Source organism: Diceros bicornis, chromosome 2, assembly GCF_020826845.1.
Source record: "Diceros bicornis minor isolate mBicDic1 chromosome 2, mDicBic1.mat.cur, whole genome shotgun sequence".
NCBI classification, from domain to species: domain Eukaryota; kingdom Metazoa; phylum Chordata; class Mammalia; order Perissodactyla; family Rhinocerotidae; genus Diceros; species Diceros bicornis.
The window spans coordinates 12143120-12155736 of NC_080741.1; the positions used below are offsets into that span (position 1 = coordinate 12143120).

General features: G+C 36.8%; 1 protein-coding gene across 2 annotated transcripts in view; it reads right to left on the bottom strand.

Moving 5' to 3' along the window:
- The window catches only part of RASA2 (RAS p21 protein activator 2), a 113372-nt gene that overhangs the window by 81386 nt on the left and 19369 nt on the right, over positions 1-12617 (bottom strand). For both annotated transcript variants that reach the window (XM_058551901.1, XM_058551900.1), the window contains exons 2-3: positions 9217-9334; positions 4106-4209 (exon numbers count right to left, since the gene is read on the bottom strand). In XM_058551901.1, the coding sequence (XP_058407884.1) occupies positions 4106-4209; positions 9217-9334 (222 nt within the window). The remainder of the gene's footprint in view (positions 1-4105; positions 4210-9216; positions 9335-12617) is intronic.

Here is a 12617-nt window from a genome sequence, read left to right on the forward strand (position 1 = left end):
AAAATAAATAAATAAAATTAAAAAAAAAAAAAAACCTATCTCAGGAAGCGAGCTATCACCTTAGCATAACAAACTAGGTGGCAGACAGGCAGGAACCTAGAAGAGCCTGTTTGTTGGGCTCCCCTCTGTGTTCTTCTGTTTCTGTGTGGCCAAACACTTGTTTTCCAAACATTTGCTCCTTTTCACCTTCTGGTAAATTGCCTTCTTTCCCTTTGAAGTCCCTGACTCTCCCCACCCCCAACATCTTCTTTTGTCTCCAGCTGAGGATGGTATTTAAGGTGAAGGCTTCCGCCATTTTGGCGATTTACTCTGTTTTCCTGGGTTTCTCCCATGTATACATGTTATTAAACTTTTGTTTGTTTTTCTCCTGTTAATTTAATTCTTAGACCAGCCAGAAGAACATAGAAGGGTAGAGGAAAATTTCTTCCTCCTCTACAGTACTTACACAAACCTAGATGGTACAGCCTACTACACACCTAGGCTATATGGTATTAATGTTACAGGCCCACCATTGTATATACAGTCCATTGTTGATTGAAACGTCATTATGTGGCACATGACTATACTTTCAACAGTCAATCAATGTGCCCACCAAAATGTTCCCCAGGTAATACAAGTTTAACTAGTTTGAAATCAAAGCTATCCCCTCCCCTTCCCATCTCCCATTCAAAACTGAATGCTCCTGCTGCATTCCTTATCTCAGTTAATGACAGTCATAGAAGCAAGACTACTTTAACAAGACCATTTCCCTTCTCACATTCCCTTAGTCCTGAAGTCCTGTTTGAAACTACTCCTGTGAAATACATTTCCTCATTTGCACTTTGACTGCCATCGCCCTATCATCTCATTTGATAATAGCCTCTTTGTTGGTCTCCCTGCCTCTAATTTCTCTCTATTATAAACCATAAACTATAGATTACATATTTAAAGTATACATATATATACTTTTAAAAAAATGTGTATAGTTATATATAATTATATACATATATATGCACACTTTAAATATGTACTCTATAGACACTGAGTTTATAGTTTGGAAGTTCCTGTTGTAGACCACAGGAAGTTGTTAAACTACAACTAAGCATAGTATATAGTATATAAACTAAGTATATACAGTTACGTATAATTTTTTTTTTTTTTTTTTTTTTTTTTTTTTTATTTTTTATTTATTTTTTTTTTTTGTGAGGAGATCAGCCCTGAGCTAACATCCGCCAATTCTCCTCTTTTTTTGCTGAGGAAGACGGCCCTGGGCTAACATCTGTGCCTATCTTCCTCCACTTTATATGGGACGCCGCCACAGCATGGCTTACCAAGCAGTGCGTCGGTGCGCGCCCGGGATCCGAACCAGCGAACTCCGGGCCGCCGCAGCGGAGCGCGCGCACTTAACCGCTTGCGCCACCGGGCCGGCCCCCAGTTACGTATAATTTTTAAAAGGTTCTTCATTCTTAAAAGGCTCAACACTATAGTCTATAGGATAAAGTCCAAATTCCTTAGCACAGCTTTTAGAATCCATCACAAATTGGTCTCAATTTATAGTCCCAGCTTCACCTTCTACCACCCTCCTCCTAAGTAATTTATATCCAGTAGATACACCACAAATATGATTCACTTTTCCCCCTCTGCTTCTAATCCCTATTACCTTGAAACTTCTTCCTTTTCCTATCTAGGTAGTCTCTGTTGATCCTCTACCAAACAAAATTAAGTGTTCTCCCTTCTATGCTCCCAAGTACTTTGTTCATACCTCCAGCACAGACCCTATTACATATATTAGTATTAGAGTCTGCCTCTTTGATAGCCTGGGAGCAACTTGAGTCTTATTCATCCTAATACTCCCATCCTTTGTATGCCACACAGAAGTGTTTGTAAATGTTTGTTTAACTGAATTGAGGATAGAACCTCAGGGGTGACCCATTATTAAGGGTTTGCTAGAAAGAGAAGAGTCTATAAATAAGTAAAAGAAGTCAGAAGAAGAAAGATAACTTGGAAAATACAATGTCATTAAAAATTGTCTTTTTCTTGGCTTTCAACAAGAGTCAATCAAAAGAGGCAGATGAGAATTGAAAACTACAAAAATGACTTTTGTGACGGAGAAAAAGTATTTGTTTTGTATACAGGTGAGAAAAGTTAACATATTTAACAAATAAGGATTCATAAGAATAAATAAAAGATAGAACTCCAATCAAAAGAAAAATGAGCAAAAGAATGAACAATTAATTCACAGAAGAAAAATGTAAAAGACCAATAAACATATGAAAAATTCCTCAAATTCACTGATCATCAGAAAATATAAGTTAAAAAAATAAAATATTATTTTTCACCTATCAAATTGGAAAAATGTTTTTTTCAATAATAATATCCAAGAATGATCAGGGTATGGTGAAACCGTTATGCCCATGCCATGTTTGCAGGAACGTAACTTAGTACAGTATTTCTGGGACCAACGTAACAATATATATACAGAAGAAACCCTAAAAATATTCACACCCTTGGACTCAGTATTTTCACTTCTAGGAATTTATCCTAAGAAAGAGACATGCAAAAATTTATGCAGAAAGATATTCATAGCAATACCATTTAGAGTACCAAAAACCTGGAAACATAAATGTTCACCAACAAAGGAGTGGCTAAAAGGATACATTTTATACAAAGGATATTACATAATAAATATTTTTGAAAAATATTTAATGACACGGGAAAAGGATCATTATATGATATTAAGTGAAAAAGGAAAAAAACTGAATAAATGGTACAACGTAATAACATAAATGCCTGGAATAAAGAATGGGAAGAAACATACAAATTACTAACTGTAGTTATTCCTGTGCAGAGTCACTACCAGCTACTGAGAACATGTAATAGTTTTATAAGTAACAAAAAACATATTGCTTTTAAAAGGTTATTTGATTTGCTCTAAAGTGACTTTGGCAAATTTCAAAAAAGGTTTGTCAGAAAAATGTAGATGCCAGATTACAGAGATTTAAGAAGAAATAAGTAGTAAGCAGGAGAAGGATATAGACCATTTGTTAAGGAGTTCAACAGCAAAAGCAGAAACAAATGAGAAGGTAGTTAAGAGGACAAAGGCAAATAAAGCTTAATCACTTAAACTGTAGGAGACCTGAGCATATTTCAAGTCAGAAAGGAAAGATGGAGATGATGAAATTCAGAATATTAAAAAGGGAGAGGATAATACAGGTAAATTATAGACCTCTACCTGTTATTAAAATACAAAGATAGTGGTGCAAAGATCATGAATGTGACACATATGTAGTCAGTTAGCTTTGTTCTAGTCCATGCCCATAGATAACATGCTTCAGACAACTATTTAAGAAATAAAGTTATTGGTCACCAATAAAGCTAGATTAAAGCAAATTATTACTTCTATTAGAAAAAATTCAAAAACAGATGTTCTTTGAGGGGATCAAATATTGTGATCTTCGTATAAAAACATTCTTTGAGGGGCCGGCCCCATGGCTTAGCAGTTAAGCGCGTGCGTGCCGCTACTGGCGGCCTGGGTCCAGATCCCGGGCACGCACAGACACATCGCTTGTTGGGCCATGCTGGGGCCACATACAGCAACTAGAAGGATGTGCAACTATAACATACAACTATCTACTGGGGCTTTGGGGAAAAAAGGAGGAGGACTGGAAATGGATGTTAGCTCAGGGCTGATCTTCCTCACAAAAAAAAAAAGACAAAGAAAAAAAAAACATTCCTTGAACTATTCAACAAATACTTCCGGAAATAAAGGTAAGGCACTCTGTGAGTGATAGTCTCTGTCTTCATAAATATCATATTCTACTAGAGTATTTAGATATTAAACATGATGAACAAGCATTATGAGTACTATGGAAAGGGACCGGTCAAGTACTATGGAAACATATGACACTATGACCAGGGGATCAGTCATGACACTTCCCTGAGGAAGTATCATCTAAACTGAGCATACAAATTAAAAATCAGATTCACAGATGAACATGAAGTCTAGAGAAAAGGATTAGAAATGTTGACCATACATTATTCTGTTGTTTTCAACACTTTATACTTAGAGAAAGAATGAATGTAAACACCAATGTTGTGATTAAACATAATTATGAAGAGTACATACCTATACGAAGGTCTCTTTGTAAAACGTTCTTATCATAAACATAGAAAGACAAATACTGGAAAGTTCTTGGAATCTCAAAGTAAAATTCTTCACTGAAAAATGGGCTAGAGAGAAAAGGGGGAAAGCTCATTAAATTTAAATTCAACAGTGTCCTCAAATAATATTATTTTCAATAAAATAAATTACAGACTAAAACACCATAGAAAAAAGCTTCAAAAGCTCCAGAACAATTCTCTATGCTAAGTTTCAACTAAACTTCATACAAACCAAGCTGAACTCTAGAGGACCTCAACTGTGAGGCTGAGCTCTTTGTGAACAAATCGCTTTTCAGGAATCCCATGGACAGAAGACCTGGTAATTGCCTGGGGTCATGCTCACCTAAACTGGACATACATGAGCACTGAGGATGGTGTCATTCACACTATCACTGTCTCAGAAATATGTAAAGCTATATTAATCACAATAACACATAACACCTAAAATGGGTAACGTTATGTAAAATGTTACCATAAAAATATATTTAAAAAACTAAAATAGGGTTTTTTAAAATCAATTTTATTGAGGTATAAATTACATATAATAAAATCCAATTTAAAGTATAAAAGTTAATGACTTTTGATAAATTTATAAACTTGTGTAGTCTTCACCCCAATCAAGATATAGTAACCTTCTATTGCTCCGTTAAGTGCCCTCACACTCCTTTGCAGCTACCCCACCATACCTGCCACAGGCAACCAGTGATCTGATTTTTATCACTATAGATCTGCTGTAGAATTTCACATAAATGGAATTAAACAGTATATACTCTTGTGTCCAGCTTTTTTCACTCAGCTTAACATCTATGAGATTTTTCCATTTTGCTGTGTGTATCAGTTGTTCATTTGTTTTAATTGCTGCGTAACACTCCATTGTACAAATATTCCACAATCCGTTCTCCTAGTGATGTCATTTGAGTTGTTTCCAGTCGGGCCACTAAAAATAAAGCTGCTATATGGCCAGCCCCGCGGCTGAGTGGCTAAAGTTCCAAGTGATCTGCTTCAGCAGCCCGGGCTCAAGGGTTTGGATCCCAGGCGAGGACTTATACCACTCACCAGCCATGCTGTGGCGGCCTCCCACATAAAAAATAAAGGAAGACTAGCTCAGGGCTAATCTTCCTCAAGCAAAAAAAAAAAAAAAAAAGAGGAAGATTAGCGATGGATGCTAGTGTAGGGCAAATCTTCCTCCACAAAAAATAAACAAATAAATAAAGCTGCTATGGACATTTTTATACAAGGCTTTTTATATATACATGCTTTCAATTCTTTTAAGTAGGTAGAAGAGTGGAATTGCTGAGTCATAGCATAGGTGAATTTTTAATTTCTAAGAAACTCTGTTTCCAACCTGATTGTAGCATTTTACACTCCTACCAGCAATATACGAGCGCTCCATTTGCTCCACATCATTGCCAACTCTTGCTACTGAAGATATTTTTAACATTAGCTATTATAGTGAATATGATGTGATACATTTATACACCTACGTAATCTCTACCCCAATCAAGATATAAAGCATTTCTATCTCCCAGAAAGTTCTCTTGTGCAATCACCCCCTCCATAACTGTCACAGGAACCAGTGATCTGATTTCTATCATGACACATTACGTTCAAGAATCTATAATGACAGAAATGGTTTTAAACAGTATTTCCCTGATGACTAATGATGTTGAGTATTCTTTCATGTACTTGTTAGCCATTTGTATATCTTCTTTTGTAAAATATCTATTAGGGTTTTCTCCACATATTTTAACTGGGTTGTCTGTCTTCTCATTGTTTTTTTTTTAAATAAATCCTGGATACAAGTTCTTTGTCAGAATATCTTCTTCCAGCTGTGGCTTGCCATTTCATTTTCTTGACAGTGTCTGTTGAAGAACAGAAGGCTCTGATTTTGATGAAATCCAGTTTATCAATTTTCCTCTTCTATAATTAGTGCTTTTTGCATCCTAAATAAGAAATCTTTGCCTACTCCCAAGTTGCTAAGATTTCCTCCTATGAAACAGTTTGTTTTCATAGTTCATTTTAAGAATGCTATTTTGATACTAAATTCTTCTGAGAAGACATGGATCTCTGAAATGCTAGTGAATATTTTTTGTCAAGAGTACCTCTTTCCTGAGAATATTTAGATTAAAGAACAAAAAGTTATTTTAAAAATGTCACCATAGAATGCAACCTCTTCAGGATGTCAACTTCAAGAGAAGCTGAAGAGAACAATTTTCTTAAAGAGAAGCTGAAATGCGAAGTAAAATACTCTTACAGAAGTCATTTCTGACCTTGTCCAGAAAACAGCTGACTCACCTTTTTAGTTGTTACAATGCCTGATCAACTTCTGGCAATATATTTTTCACTTCAAATGTAACCAAAATAAACTTTTAAAAGTTGGTCTTTCAAAATAACTGGTGTCTTCTAATTAATCTCAACATAGAAATCAATACAAAAACAACTATTAGGCAAAGACATGACATGTTTAGGTGTTTTTCTCCTTTGCATCATTTTATAAACAATTATAAAATGGAAAATTTCCTTTATATATCACAAATCCGCATTCAAATATTATTTTTAAAACACATTCTAAAGCCAAGAAGAACAACATGAGAATTATCAAGTCATCTGTATCACTGTATCATCACAATCTCACAAACCAATCCCCACATCTGGCTGTCCACTTCTTTATATTTTATAAATAAATAAATTCACTTGAAGAAAACTTTTCAACAAAGTTAGTAAGAAGCAATGACTAGATTTATATAGTTTTAAAAACAGCACTCTCGGGGCCGGCCAGTGGCGCAGCAGTTAAGTGCATGTACTCTGCTTCAGCGGCCTGGGGTCCGCAGGTTCGGATCCCGGGCACGCACCGATGCACTGCTTGTCAAGCCATGCTGTGGCAGCGTCCCATATAAAGTAGAGGAAGATGGGCACGGATGTTAGCCCAGGGCCAATCTTCCTCAGCAAAAAAAAAGAGGAGGGTTGGCATCGGATGCTAGCTCTGAGCTGATCTTCCTCACACACACACACAAAAAAACCAGCACTCTCTTGTTATCACTGACCTATGATAATGCCTATGACTCCTGAGGAAATTCTTGGTGTGAAGAAGAGAAGCACCAGGTACGAGCAGTATTGCTGTCACTTAGTTTGTTTATATACCACCTACTCCCTAAAAGGATTTGAGGTAGAGATTTCGGAGCTATAGATTCCATATGTGACTCCTACTTACCCATTATGAAAACTCGATATCCAGACACCTATAAAAACTGTAATATCCAGAACCCATAAAAGATCTAAGTGGTATCTACTGACTTTTGACTTAACAGTTTATCACAATATCCACAAGGGTAGAAAACACTGAAATGAGAGCAAAGTGACCAAGGGTTTATACTACAGATTCTTTTGCCCTATTTCACAAGGAAAAATGCTAGGGGGCACCCAGAATCCCAGATTCCCAGAAGCACCTCGTCTAACTATATTGAAATGACCTCAGGTAACCACTGCTAGCCTTAAAATATCTTCCAAGTCCCTATGCACCTAGAAAAATAATTTAAGATAGATAAAGAAAATTGGTTTCATTGTTTTCCCCAACACAAACATCTGGAAAGGCAAGGGTTAAAAAAAAAAAGTAGGCTCATTTTAGTTGCTCATTTACAAAGGCTACATATTAGAAACTACCACAAGTATTCAATTATGGACAATTACTACTTTTGTATATCACCCACTATTGTGTGATACGGCATCAGCACACATTAAGTAACAAATTGAGATTTAAATAGTTTCAGGTCCTCGATCTCAATTTTGCTTCTAACTTCCTTTATTACATGCACAAATTATTTGGCTTTTGGTGACTCAGTTTCATCATTTCTAACACATAAATAACACCACAATTCTAATACAGCAGGGATAGATGATTTATGACTAAAGATGTGAAATGTATTATTTCAAATCTCTGTGGGTTACTAAAGTATTTTCAGCTTTATACAATGCCTTTCCTATGAAGAACTCAACAGACATTCAAAATTATAAATATTGACAATAAAGACATAAAGGGAAAAACTTCAGAGGAAAAAAAAGTGAGTGTAAAGAAAAAAAAATGAAAAAGAGCATCAAAAAATAGATACCTGAAATACAATTTATATAAGTCATGACACTCAGTATTTCACCCACTACATGTTCATTCCGACCACTCCCCATGCCTGAACTAAAGTGCATCCTTTCAGCACAACTCCACACTAGAATTATGTCCACAAACACTATTATAGGGCAGAGGTGGCACATTCTAATTCTACGAATTAGAATTTACTATGAAACTCTCCAAGTGCTATTACACTTTCAAAAGACGAGAAATCTACCTAAGAGATCACTTCCTTACAATGCCCTACTTAGTTGACTTGTATAAACTTGAAGAAGTAATTTATCCTCAAGATAAATACTGATGTACTTTGAGAAAAGTTCAAATCAATGGGCAAAATTTAGCCTAGAGAACAAACTGACGTATATGATAGTTGTTTTAAAAAAACTTGAAAGAGTGTCATGTGAAAGATGGATTAAACTTGTTCTCTAGAAATTCAAGGGAAAGAATTAGGAACAATTAAGAGGAAGATACAGTTTGAGGCAACGAAAAGCCACATGCAAGCAGGCAATGTGTCTGTCTTGTTCCCATGGATGTACGAATAAACAGCACCCAGCAAGTCCGTGGCATAGAGTAGGTTCTTGTTTCGACAGACATTAATTAACTAAATGTAAGAGCTTTCTAAGAGTAAGAACAGTTGCAAGACTGAATAGGCTGCTTAGGAGGCAGTGAACTCCTCGGTCCCTCGAACATTATTAAGCAAATGTCAGATGACCACCTGTCAAAGATAATTGTCAGAAGGAACTAAGCATAAGGTGGTTAGTCCAGCTCACTGAACATTAAGGTTTCTTCAAACTCTGAGGTTCTGTAATTCTAAAAATAAATTTAGAATATAAAAGAAAAGTAAAAGTTTCAGATGAAGAAAGTCTTCTTGATGATTATAGTCTGGAAAATGTATAAAATTTGTTAATCAATATATATCATATGAATGATAATTTACCAATTTTTTTTTTACAAACCTTAAAGATTTTTCAACAACTTGGGTACGATAAACTTCTTCCTGGTCCAAATTTATAGTGCAGAAACAATCTCTCATTTTGTTGGGTCCAAGATACGGCAACAAATTTTTTGCTTCACCTGTTGGCACAAAAATTAAAATTGGTGTTAAATATCACCAGCTGCTTCATGCTAAGCCTCATATAGTATGAATTCAATCCAAAAGAACATATAACATGTAACAGAAAAAAATTAGTGATTAGAGAAAGATGATGATCAACTTGGTCTAAAGCAGTCCGGTGAGACTGAAGGGAGGAGCTGTGGGTAAAGGGGCATGTGAGGTCATATTACATCACTGAGTCCCTGCTCCTAGAAAAGGGCAACCCCCCACTTGAGCTCTCCATCCCATCCCACCAGTGCCACCTCAAGGACTTGACTCCACAATTAATCCCTCTTTCCTGTATCATCAATTTTCCTCTCGAGTGGATCGTTCCCGTCAGCACATAAACAAGCTTTGGTATGTCCGAATTTTTTAAAAGCATAAAAAGAAAAAAATCTCCCTTGACTCCACCTCCTCCCTCCTGATATCATTCCATTTCTAGACTCCCTTTCACAGCAAAGCTTCTCAAAAGCAATCATCTCCAGTCATTGTCTCTAATTTCTCACCTTACATTCATTCCTTGGCCCTCTCCAATCAGCTTCTAACCCCATGACGACACTGGAACTGCTCTAGCCAGGGTCGCCAGTGCTTTCCATACTGCCAAATCCAATGGTCATTTCGCTGCTCCTCATCATACCTGAACTGGTAGCACTATTCAATATAAGTGAACACTAACATCCCTCCTTAAAATGCCCTCTTTTCTTGGCTTCCACAACACAGTATTTCTGGCTTTCCTCCTATATCACTGGCCCTCTGCTGACTTCCCCTTCTCACCTCTACATGTTGCAATGCTTCAGGGCTCAGTTCTGGACCACCTTCTCTTCTTTCTCTATGCAAACTCCTTCAGTATATGGTATTAATGCTGTTGCCTCCCAGATCTGCATTTCCAGGCCTGATCTCTCCTACTCAACACCAGATGTGAATATTTAACTGCCTCCTTGGATATCTAGTAGGCATCTCAAATTTAACAAGTCCCAGACAAACCATCTGATTTCCTCCCGTAAAACATACTACTCTTCCCCCAGTCTACCACCATCTTCCTCTCTTTTTCTCACCTCACCCTCCCAAAACCTCCTACCTCGACATTCAGTCCATCAGTAAATTTAGCAAACCTCCAAAATACATTCCAAATCCAACCACCTCTCCTCGCTTTCACTGGTATCACCCTCCAATCCACTCTCCATCAAGCAGTGTGATCTTTGAAACATATTATTCAGGTCAGTCATTCCCCTGCTCCAATACATTCCATTTCACTTAGAATATAACCCCATTTCTAAATTTCCATTTTCATGGTCTACATAGCCCTACTGAACTGTCCTCTCCTCTCTGACCTCTTCTCCTTCCACTCTCCCCAGTATTCACCTTCTTTTCATTCAACAACCATGCCAAGCTTGTTTAAACTTAGGGCCTCTGCCTGGAATGCTCTAACCCTACATCGTCACATGGCTGGCTCTTCTTATCATTCAAGTCTCAACTCAAATGTCACTTCCTCAGAGAAACCTTCCCTAACTATTCTATCTAAAGTAGATAATCCTGCTACCATATTTTATTTCTCTGTTTGTTTTCTTGATATTATTTATAACGATCTGAAACTCTGTTAATTCTTACTTTAGTGTTTATTTTCTGCTTCCCTCATTCTTGAGGCCTGAGAACTTGCTGATCTTCAAGATCTAAAATAGTGACTGTCATACAGTAGACACTTGAGAAATATCTGTTGAATGAATATTAAAGAAGCCAGTAAGTCTAGTTTTGAAGTTCTTGCGAGATGCTCATGGGCCAAAAGTGTGGGTGTTGAAGTCAGACAGAGAGAGAGAGAAAGCATGGTAGTGGGCATAAGAGAAACAATATTGCCCTAAGATTCAAGAAATCAAGGTTCCAGACTCACCTCTGCTACTAAGCAGCTAAATGACCAGACAAATCACTGAAGCACAGCTTTCCTAACGAAGATTTAGGCTAGATAAACTCAAATCTCTTTCTGCTTATCAACTTTAAAACTAAAGGCCATTTATTTTTTTAAAGATTTTATTTATTTATTTTTTCCCCCCAAAGCCCCAGTAGGTAGTTGTATGTCATAGCTGCACATCCTTCCAGTTGCTGTATGTGGGACGCGGCCCCAGCATAGCCGGAGAAGCGGTGCGCGCCCGGGATCCGAACCCGGGCTGCCAGCAGCGGAGCGCGTGCACTTAACCGCTAAGCCACGGGGCCGGCCCCTAAAGGCCATTTAAACCAATATATTTTAAAGAAGTCTATCAGACAGTGAAGAAACAACTGTGAAAAACTCAATACACAAATAATCTTTAAAAATTAAAATAAGAAAATCAATGGAAAGGCACCAGTAAGATATTCCTGGTTATTAAGATGGTCATTGAGAGATTAGAAAAAAATTAAGCTACCACTTAAATAGAATAAACATACTTATGTTCATCTCAAGTCATAATCAAGGAATCTAAATGACACTAAAATTGCCTAATATGGGCTGGTCTTTACAAATAAACTAGTTTCCTAACACGAAAAATAATATATATCTGAATTTGTATCCATCCATTCTCCTCTTCCTCAAACACTAGATGTCCCTCCTCCCATCCAAAGCTGATCCACAGCTCATCCATCTACCTGTGCTCCCTCTACCCCACTCCCTCCCTCTCACTCCAGAACACCGCCCAGGATTCTATTTTCAACCTTCTCCTTTAAGTCTCTCCTTTGATGTCTCCCCTCTGTATGATCCATAGGTTTTTTTTTTTTTTTAACCAAAAATGCAACTAGGTCACCATATAGGGCCTAGAATGTAAACAAATTTGGAATTAAATCATAATAAACAAATACCATATCTAATGAGGGAAGCTGGAACACCTTGAACATGCTCCTATTTCATTCACATAAGTGAAGTTTGAGAAAATTACACTGTATAAACGTACACATATTCCACCACCCACCTTTTTAAGAGGGAGACAGTGGGGATTATTTTGTCTGCAGAATCCAATAAACTTGACATTATCAGATATTTACTTAAATAAAAACTTAAGTTCTATGCAATATATAAAATGTACTCAACATCACTTCCTACAAAAGTAGTTATCATACTCTGTACTCTTGAATATCTGCCACTAACGTTCAAATAACTATATTGAAGGTGAATTCATCTAATCAATGCCCAGCTCACCAACCAATCATACAAATACGTTGTCAGCTATCAAGACTTTAAACTGTAACTCCAAACTATAGCAGTAATTAATTAGCACTTTATGAAAAACACAAATCAAAATA